This window comes from Mauremys reevesii, linkage group 4 (genome assembly GCF_016161935.1).
Source record: "Mauremys reevesii isolate NIE-2019 linkage group 4, ASM1616193v1, whole genome shotgun sequence".
Classification (NCBI taxonomy): domain Eukaryota; kingdom Metazoa; phylum Chordata; order Testudines; family Geoemydidae; genus Mauremys; species Mauremys reevesii.
The window spans coordinates 75,350,303-75,360,834 of NC_052626.1; the positions used below are offsets into that span (position 1 = coordinate 75,350,303).

Consider the following 10,532-nt stretch of genomic DNA (forward strand, 5'->3'; position numbering starts at 1 on the left):
TTGATGACCACAAGCGGTCAAGAGTTCAGAACATTTTTCAAAGGGGAAAATACTGAGTTACCAGAACCCGAGATGGAAAGTAACAAGCCGATAAATATCCCTCACGCAGTTTTCTATTACCCAAGCCAAGAGTAATTTCATAGACATGCTGTGTCCTCTCCCGCCCTCTTCTTTCCCCGCCTCCTTCTGCCCAAGAAAGGTCATTTTCTTCACAGGGAAAATAATCCTCCACAACAACAGGGTTTTAAATCAGACTGAGAAAAGTAATTTCCCGTCCACCAGTAAATAAACTCAACCTCCCCAATGCAAATATTTGGAAACAAAGAGTCACCTCATAAATTACCGGAGCAGATCTTGTTTTGTTTGAAACCAGAGTCAAGTGGACCCTGTTTTAATTTGAAAGGGGGGGGGGGGAAAGAAGTCTCTCTGCATTTCAAAATCAATACAAACACATGGAAGCTCCAGAGGAAATACCAAATCCACCCCCATTGGATTCTGTTACCACAGACTCTTGTGTCTGAGCAGAAAAACAGATGTCATCAAGCTTGCTGGAGCACACCATGCATTGCTTCTGGCACACAAATCCGATTAAACCTCTGTAAGACTCTATTCTAAGCAAAATGGTAGCATCAGTATTATGCAGCAGAGAAGCAACGGCTTGCACATTTGTGCTAGGTTCAGAAACATGCTTAGTAATACCAGGGGTATAGGAAGAATTGGACTCATCCCATTTATACAGGGGCAAATCTAGAGTAACTCCAAGAAAGTAAGTGGAATTATTCCAGTTTGCCACCACTGCATCTGACAGCAGGAGCTGGCCCTATGGTAGTTATAACACACTCACCCACTGATGACATTTGCTAACCCAGAAGTCCTCAGTGCATAACTATAGAGGTCATGCATTTAGGCTTGATGCTAATGCTCTGACTCCAGAGAATTACATGAAAATGGCACAGCAGTTACTGGTTAGTTATGCGGCCATAAGGAGCACTCAGTGCCCCTTGGCATCAGTTAAACTGGTTGTACCATCAATTAAGTGGCATTAAATGCTGCCCTGTATATTTAAGTGCCAGGTAGTGTTGACATACTTGGTAGCACTCTCGCCTCTAGACAATATGGACTGAGCACTCTGAGTAATATGCCATTACAGGCTGCTTTGGATCCAATGTTAAGCTGGACTCCCTTATGTAGATTGCCACGGACTCGCAGGGGCGAAAGAAAATGCAGGCCTGTTATTTACCAGGCTGCACGTGGCAACAGACTATATTGGTAAGGGATGCAAGGGGAGTGTGGGTCACGATGCAAACTGCAGACACACACACACACTAAACTTAATCAATTTAAAAGTTTTATTGGGGATAATTACAAGGGGTAAGGGAGCAGTGTATGATTAGCTAATAGAGTTAATGAAACTTAAAACACACAATGACTAAAATATCTACTAACAATATTTATAAACAAAGATGCAGCATTTAGTAATAACTGATACTTACAAATACAAACCAACGCATAACGACCGGCAAACGTAGAAGCTCTGTTTGAAACACGTGAGCTGAGAGAGAGGCTTCGAGGTGATCAGGCTCGGTTACGGGCATACACAGGATACACGGGTATACACAGGATTAGTTTTTCTTTCTCCTCTCCCTGCCTGCACATGGCAGGCAGGCCATAAAGTACCCACAATGACATCTTAGAAGTGTTATAGGGGACGGGGCCAAAACCTGTTTGTGTTAGTTTCTGATTGGCACAAGCGAAGTTAACACCATGTAGGGGAGCAGGTGCCTTAAAGTCTGGCTTCGCCCCCAAAAGGTGAGGAAATGCATATTGTCTTAGAATGCGTTCAACACTGAATGACAAACGAAGAGGCCAGGGCAATACTGGTATGGCAAGTTCTACAGGATGCAGACAGGAACTCATCTCAACACCTTATATCTAGTTCAGCTGGCTGCCCAGCTGGGAGCTAAAGAGCCCATAATGCTTTTTGATAAAACTTGAGGACTAAATAATAATCCCATTGTCCCATGCAACATCCCCCTCTCAGTAAAACAGGAGCTGATGGCCCATGCTTGTGAAAGCCCAAATAAATGTGTTAGTCTCTAAGGTGCCACGAGTACTCTTCATTCTTTTTAATGGTTTCTGTGTTTGCCTTTACAGTTTACCCTGATAATACCTTACATTTCTATAGCACAAAAAAATGTTTGGAGTTTAAACTGGTACATGCTACAGGCAGGAATCACATCATCCATAACTTGGATGCAGTCACCTCAGAGGTGTTACTTGGCAAAGTTTAACCATCCACAGCAACACTAAACAATCATTATGGGCAGGAGATGATGAATACTGTACCCAATGGAAACTGCAAGGGGAATTTAGGGAGACAAAATGTAATTCCCTGAGGAGGAACTTGGCCAGGACACAAAGGCTGATCCCCTGGCTGCAAGAAATGAGGATCATAGTTTTACCACAGACCTCTACCAGTAGAGTGCCCCCTAATCCCACAGCTGGGGCATTGGTTCAGTATGGATTCAGAAGAAAGACCACCACCTCCGGAGTCACTAGTAACACTTTCTGCAGTGTCCTGTGTTCATTTAAGGTCCCCCATCCAGATACGGGTCCTACATCACTCTGCTTAACTTGTGAACTTCAGCAGGATCACAGCCACAGATTGTCTGACTGCAACATCTATTATACTCTTAAAATCATTTTGGGACCCTTGTATATGAAAGGACCTATGAATATATATCACTCTCTACACTAATAATGAACTAAAACAGCAGGTAGTTACATAGTAACTAAAGTTCACTATTATCCAAACAATTAAGTATATATTCCTGGTTTTGTTCTGTCCTTTAGCTCTGAAGTTACTATGTAAGTCAAGTAACCATGTACGTAATTATTTTTTAATAGGCCCTGCCTTGCAGTCCTTTCACAGGCTTGAGTGGTATGGCAGGATCAGACCAACAGCAGTCAAGCTAGCAGTAACTGCTTCTGTTTATCAACGTGTAATGCAACAGAACTATGACAAAGAAACTTCTTGCCACAGACCAAATCCTACGATGAACTGACCTCTCAAAATTCCACTGAAGTCAGTTGGAGCTATGCGAGCCCTGTATCTCTACAGTTTAGGTGTCCTAGTTGTACCAATGACCACACAACACAAAACAGTCCTCCTAGGGTTATTATAAACCTAGAAACTCTGCATCAGTTTTAAATACTTGGTGACTAGAACAACATTCCACCAATTCAGAAACTTTGGGAGATGGAGTCAAATAAAGGAACCATGTGTGCAATTAGCAGGGTGGAAATGTCCTGTTGCCTTTGGGATTGGAATTAAATTGCAACTGGAAATCCTCAGTTCATTTACCAATTCAAGCTCAACCAAGAATGCTTTGGAAAAATTCAGGAAGGGTTTGTCTATATGGGGGATATTTGCACCAACGGACACACACTGATGTTGTTGCTCTCTAAACCCCTAGTGTAGCTGTGCTGTACCAGCGTAAGAAGTTTGAGACTAGGTAAGCCATGCCGCTGCAAGTCACTTTACACCTACACAGCATACCTACACTACTGCTTTACATCATTGCAGCCACGTAGTGTGAACACTGACAAGCTCTAAGAAGACTGGACACAAATCAGGAACAGAATAAACATGGGTAGCCTTAAAAATAATAAAGATGGAGGTCTTATTATCCAGCAAGCACTAGGTGCAGGGTTCACTGTCTCCCCTGCTACAGTGGCTGGTATAATTTACACAAAAAGCAGCGGGGGGTAGCTGTGTAAGTCTGGATCTGTAAAAGCAGCAGAGTCCTGTGGCACCTTATAGACTAACAGACGTATTGGAACATGAGCTTTCGTGGTTGAATACCCACTTCATTGGATGCATCCGACAAAGTGGGTATTCACCCACGAAGGCTCATGCGACAATACATCTGTTAGTCTATAAGGTGCCACAGGACTCTTTGCTGCTTTTTGTAAAAGCAGCATGAGGGAAAAATCTAATAAAGGTCAGATCTAATAAACCATCCCCCCACACTGAGCCCCATCCTGCACATACTGTGCTCGATGGGAGTTTGTGCCTCATCTGTGTCCTTTGTAAAAGGGGGGAAATCATGCCTTTTGGGAAGCAGGGTGGATTGCTGAGAACTTTTAAAATGTTAAATGCACGAGCCATATCTCAAGCTTTGGGTATAAGTTAGGTGGTGACGGAAAGTCGTTGTCATCGAATGATTGTCTGGTGACCTGGGTAAAATGAGTTTGTTGGGTCTTAGTCCAATTTCTAGGGGACATCACACAAATACACCATCACAACAGTAACCTTCCAATTAGAGGACAAGGACAGCCTGGGCCCACAAGGAGTGCATTTCCCTTTCACACTGAGGGTGCCCCTTTGGAACAGGGCTAAAACACACTGGCCAGTGGAAGCTTTGCAGTGTTGTTGCCTGAGCTGTACCTGTTCTGGGAACAAAGACCCCCAGCCTCTAGGACTGTCACTTTGGCACCTTCCACCAGCATGATATTCACTAGAGGGGAGGGAGAGGAAGGGCAGGGAAGGGGAACAATAACAATGATCATTGAAGAGATACTTAATTTACCCCACTTTAGCTAGAATATGAGGTGCTTTCTCAAAAATTGTTTTGCAGCAGATTCTTGAATCCTTTTTGTTCGCTGAACAAACCCTCACCACGTCCTGGATTTGTGTCTTGGAACTGAAAAGTAAATGTAGATATTTCCCCTCCAGGAAAGTCAGTGCCTGGTTCTCTGTTCCTGTCACCAGCCTGAATCAGTGCAGCCTTCTGCAGCTAGCCTGTGATGGCAGCACAGCTACTCACAAACCCAGAGATGAAAGGGTTTTGGGTAAATGGCCTCCTTTTAATCCCAGCAATTCAGAGGAAAAGGGGGGCAGGGGAAAGGATGTTATCACTCAGCCTAAGATTCCTCTTGAGAGACTCTGCCTTTTCTAGGGGACAGCAGAACCTGGACCTGAATTTGGAAGAAAGACATGGCTGAACAGCCTCTCTGCGCGCCTGAGAAATGGGGAAGGATGCTGCCACTGAGCCATGTATCCCAGAAACACTGTGGAGTTCATTACCCTGCTGTGTATTTTCAATGCTGTTTTTAAGAGATGAAGCTAAAGTGCTAGATTGAAGCTTCAAACCACCTCACTAAACAGATTTATTTCAGGAGCTGGAACAGCGCGGGGAATTTGGCAAGGAAAAACACCCAGATTTCTGGTAATTAATTATTTCTTTTAATTTAGACTTCAGTGAGACTGTCTGCATGCCTGAACCCGTTCTTGGGGTAGAATTGTGACTCTTCCTTGTGCATGGATGTTGTGTGGTTGTCTGTACAGAAAGCAGCCATTGGAGTTTACTGCCACATTGAGAAAAGCTCCGGCTCTCTCATAAGGTGCGTTGCCAGATATTGTGATGGTGTCAAATGCTTAGTGACAGGGAAGCATAAGCCTATGTCCCAGAGCCATTCCCTCACCTATTAGGTTGTGTATGTGATTTTATACTAGTCCTAGGGTCAGTTGGTTCCTACATTCTGAATGAATTTAAAATCAGCTGTTTTAGTGCTTACAAAAGTAGAAGGGAGCAGTCCAATTGCAAGCTTCCACACACAGCTTCACTGATGCCCCTCAACGCTGACCCAAAGCGCCCATTGCTATTTCAGTGCTGGGCATCCAAGACAGCTCTTTTGATGCACTTTAATCCTTTCCAGCAGCACACCCCACAATTTCACTCCTCCAATCCCCTTTGCACTGTGGCAATGCACCTCAATCCTGACTTGCATCCTGTCCACCTCAATTTCTGTCTTCACACTAATCCAGCCCTGAGCACCGCAGATGTCCAAATTCTGGTATGGTTCAGTGATATGTCTTATGTTCTCTCCACAGCTCCCTAGAAACATAGCCAAATCTGATTTCACTTAGGATCAATGCCACAACTGAACTGTGGTCTCATATGAAAAAGTCGCTCCCCAGGCCTCCTCAAATCAAACCCTCATTGGGCAAACTATATAGTCATAGGCTCTGACCTCCAGCAGCCTTAACTGTATCGATAATATCTAGTAATTAGGAAGTCTGAACAGCCTGAGGCTTGTCTAGCAGGCTCTAGGAGATGGGAGAGATGCTCATATGGGCATGAACAATCAGCTTAACAGCACTTCAAGAAAGTGGAAGAAGAAAGCAAATAATTCCCAACCCTTGAGTTTGCTTTTCCCTTTTCAGAGGTTGTGTAAATGCTCCCAGCATAAATACTGTGGTGTCTGCAACAGATAGAGATTCTAAAAAGACCCTGCATACTCTAAAACAAACAACCCAACAATCCCACAGATTAATTCCTGGCTGATCTTCATCCTCAGCAAAATCTTTCACTCTCCTACCTGAGAAAATTCTGTGTGTCCAGAGTGCCCTGCAGCTTCTTGATCTACTAAATGGAACTGCATTATATATAATTATACGTAATTCTCAAAAACAAAACAAAAAAACCCACTTAGCATGTCTGTAGCACTGACCAATTTACTTGTCAAAGGCAGAAAGTCTGATCAAAACATAGAATAGTCATTCAATAATGATATAATAATAATTCTAAGAATAATTTAGACTTTCCCAGTTTTGCTAACTTAAAAAAAAGGGTCAGCAAGTTTCCTTACCAATCATCTAATTTCTTGTTTTATTACTTGCTTTATGCTAAGCTTTTTTTTTAAAAAAAAGATGTCATCTAGCTAAATTCTTATAGTATATACTTTAAGATATGAAGTGAAATACCCCTTTGACAATGTCCTTTCCCCCTCAACACCTCCCACCCCTCCAAAAAGGATATTGTTTTTGGGTTAGCGGTCAACAATTTTAAGCCCATATATCCACTAAAGGGTAAGAAAGCAGAAACAGGAATATAGTTATTCCCAATAAATATTCTCCAAAATGCACTATGCAAATATATTGAGTTTTATTTCTTTTATGGAAATAATAACAGACATTCAGGTAGAAAGATATTAAATTAATGCAGTCAACAATTTAAATGCAAAAATAAATATAAAGTCCAGCAGCTCACTGCATCCAAAACAGCTCAGATTTCTTTTAACAAATAGAAAAGTTTTTTTTCAAATCAGAACTTTCATACACCCGAATAGAAACAAACATAAAAGTGCTTTCTTAGAAAACATCCTGACCTTACTTGCAAATTGCTCTTGGAATCTATCCCACTCCCGACTGGTTCTTTATCAGGAGGATAATTCAAAGGAACTTCACCCCCTTCTTAAATAAAGCCTTCATCATGGTCCCTTCAAAGTCCCCCCTTGCCATACTGACTAACAGTTAGGATCTAACCTATAATACAAAAGAGTGTCCAATGGCCGTTATTTGGAAAGCAATTCTCGGTAGCAAGGATCTCCACAAATAGTCTCCCTTGAAAAATATAACTATAAAGTTCTTGCGCTTATGTCTCGCGGCTGCAGGCTTCACTACGAAGCACGCACAGTCCCTTCTCTCTCTGTCGAGTGTGTTTGCAAAGCTGCTGTGATGGGTGATCACGGAGCCCCAAAGGTCCCTTCACAGGGCAGAGTCCGAGTCACTCGAGTCCAAACTGTTCCGCAGCTTGCAGCTGCTGAGCTTCTCTCTCTGCAGGCTCAGGTTCTGGGTGCTCCTCCTCAGGCACTCTAGGGACTGCAGGAAGGATTTCTTGGCTTTCTCCTCCTCCATGGGGGAGACCCCTTCCTCCTCCACCTCCTGGATCTCATCGAAAGTCACCGGCTGGGTCTTGAAGCGGGACTGCCTCGGTCTCCTCGGCTTGCCCTTGGGGATCTTGGCGGGGCGGATGGGCTGGGGGTATTCCTCGGCGAGGCACACGAAATGAGGCATGACCGCTTGGTAGCTGGAGCAGATGCCCATGAGCTCGGCTTGCTTGGCTGCCATCATGTTAGCCGCTCTGCTGCGGCTCGGCGAGACGTGAGCTGGGCAGGAGCGAGAGGAGCAGGCGGCCGCTGGCGAGCGCGCAGTCCCAGGCACCACGGGGACGGGCGCGGGCTCCGAGCGCAGCCAGAGCCCAGTGCGGTCCCCTCAGTCCGCAGCCGAAGGCGGGCCGGGCTCCCCGACAGCCAGCTCACGTCCCAGGCCTGGCGGCGGAGTCTCGCTCGCTGTCCCGGCCGGGAGCGGGTCCCTCTGCGGAGCGGAGCGCGGGCGCTGCGGCCAGAGGCGGGCTCCTGTGCTCAGCGAAAGCTGCCGGTGCCGGTGCCGTCCCGGCGCTATATAGCCCCCTCGGCCCACACAGGAGCATGCGCAGATGACACCGACTACCATTTAAAGCCTGCCCGGCCGCTTCCCTTCCGCCTGACGTCGGCGAGTCATTTGTGCTAAAATAACGCCGCCCCCGCGCTGCAGAGAGACTGTGCTGGGGAGGCCCCGGGGCTTTCCCGCGCCGCGCCGCTCTCCGGCTGCAGCCCCGGCCCGGGCAGGCTGAGGGGGAAGGTCCCAGCCTGCGCCGCTCCGCTTGCAGCCCACCCGTGGGGGGCTGGTTGGCGACGGGGTGCCAGGCGCTCCCCGCCCCGGGCGGATTTCAGCGCTCACCTGTCCAGCTGCTGTTGTCCCTTAGAAACATCAGCCCTAACTGAGCGTGACGGGGGGAGCAGATCCCCGGGGCGGGAAAGCAGCAGGCTCCGCTACCCTGTGCCCTATTCACACTAGCTGGGGATTTGCCACCATCCTTCCCTAGCTGCTGAACACCCACTAACTTCTCAGCCAGGGGCCACACTCCCGGCCTCCCCACATTTTGGGAGCGGAGGAAGTGATTGTGATCATGTTACTGTGTATCTAATGATCCCTATTACCCACTTCTGCCATGCTTCTTTCCACTTGAAGAAATCCCCCAAACACCTCCCTGGCTGTTTCCTCCTTCCTACCATGTCCTGTAAGCTGGTGCAGGAGTTCAACCTTTTTTCCTAAGAGTCCCCCCACATGCTATAAAAATTCCAGGGTTCACCTGTGCCACAGCGACTGTTTTCTGCATATAAAAGCCAGGGCTGGCATTAGGGGGAAGCAAGCAGGGCCACGGGAGCCCTGTGAAGCTAAGTTGCTCAGGCTTTGGCTTTAGCCCTGGATGGCAGGGCTCATGGTCCCAGGCTTCAGCACCACATGATGCAACTTTGACTTTCTGCCCTGGGCCCAGTGAGTTTAACACAGGTCCTGCTTAGTGGACCCCCCTGAAACAATCTCACTGCCCCCCCAGGAGGCCCTAGACCCTGAGTTGAGAACTGCTGACCTAGCATGCAAGCACTGCCCAAGTTGGTACCTGCATCCAGTTCAGGTTTCACAGTGGGAGTGGGGAAGACAGACTACACGTACGTCCATTTCCTATTATTGTCCACTTCAGACCTGGGGGCTGAGGCTGCTCAGCTGCTCCTGGCATCTCTTTCCTTTCTCCTTCTATGTTGCAGACAATCTCCAGCTTAGGGCTCAGGCAGAAGGGCAGTAGAGGTTCTAACAGGCCTCTCTTCACATACATTCCACCTATAACTCCCTTCCTGTGAAGCACACAGCTTGAAGAGTTTGTGTTAGTCCTTCATAGCAAACATGACCTCAATCCTTCTGTGAATCCTGTCTCTCTGACTCCTGTGTGAAGAGAACACAGGGCTGCTGGGAAGGAAAGAGAGGGCATTAGAGCTTGGCAGAGGTAGCCTTAAGCCTTTCTTTGGATGCTGATATTACCTGTCCTGAAATGCCTGGTAATTGAGGCTTGACTGGCATGTGGGGAGCGGGCTTGGAATACAAGGTCAGGGAGGCTTTTAGTGCTGGAAGAACAACTATGCTGATAGTCAATTGTTTGGCTTTCACTTCATGGGTTTTTATTTGGCGGGGGGGGGTGTTATATAGCTGTTTCTCTGGCTGAAAAAAATATTGGCATCAGCAACAGGATTGTAATACCCATTAGTTATTGGCAAGGATTCCTGGCTGTCTGGACAAGCAGCAACTTGCTCCTTTGCTCACCCCCTCACATGCAGCAGGGACTGAGCTCAGGTCAGATACGGGATGCACTCTCAAAGCTCCAGAGTGACTCAGCTGAGGAAGTCAACTTCAGCACTCTAGGGTAATGGAAAAAAAGTTCTCAGCAACAAAACAAATGAACTATGTAGGAGAGAGAGCACGGTCTAGGAGTTAAATCAGGAGGTGGGGAGTCAGGACTCAGATACATTTCTCAGCTCTGCCACTTTTGACTCACTGTGTGACAGAAGACACGTGACCAAACCGTTCTGTGCCTCAGTTTCCCAATTTGTAAAAGGGGCATTATGAGGCTGCTTTCATTAATTCTCATAAAGTGCTGTGCTCAGATGGAAGGTGCAATACAAGGGCAAAAGTATTAGTCTATTTTAAATGTCTGGGGTGACACTGCACCCCATATTCTTTGCAGTGATATTATTATGACATAATGTATTTTATGCAAGTCAAGTCATGTGAGGTGTCATTGGAAAAGTTATGATTTGCTGAATATGATTATCCTATGTGTATTCATATATCACTTTTGTATCTGAAGTTACGA

General features: G+C 46.3%; 1 protein-coding gene across 1 annotated transcript; it reads right to left on the reverse strand.

Annotated features, from left to right (window-relative positions):
- Positions 1 to 6,928: 6,928 nt before the first annotated feature.
- On the reverse strand, positions 6,929 to 8,262 carry C4H11orf96 (chromosome 4 C11orf96 homolog). The gene has a single exon (XM_039538795.1). The coding sequence runs from the start codon at positions 7,916 to 7,918 to the stop codon at positions 7,553 to 7,555; it is 366 nt and encodes a 121-aa protein (XP_039394729.1). The 5' UTR covers positions 7,919 to 8,262; the 3' UTR covers positions 6,929 to 7,552.
- Between the last annotated feature and the right edge of the window lie 2,270 nt (positions 8,263 to 10,532).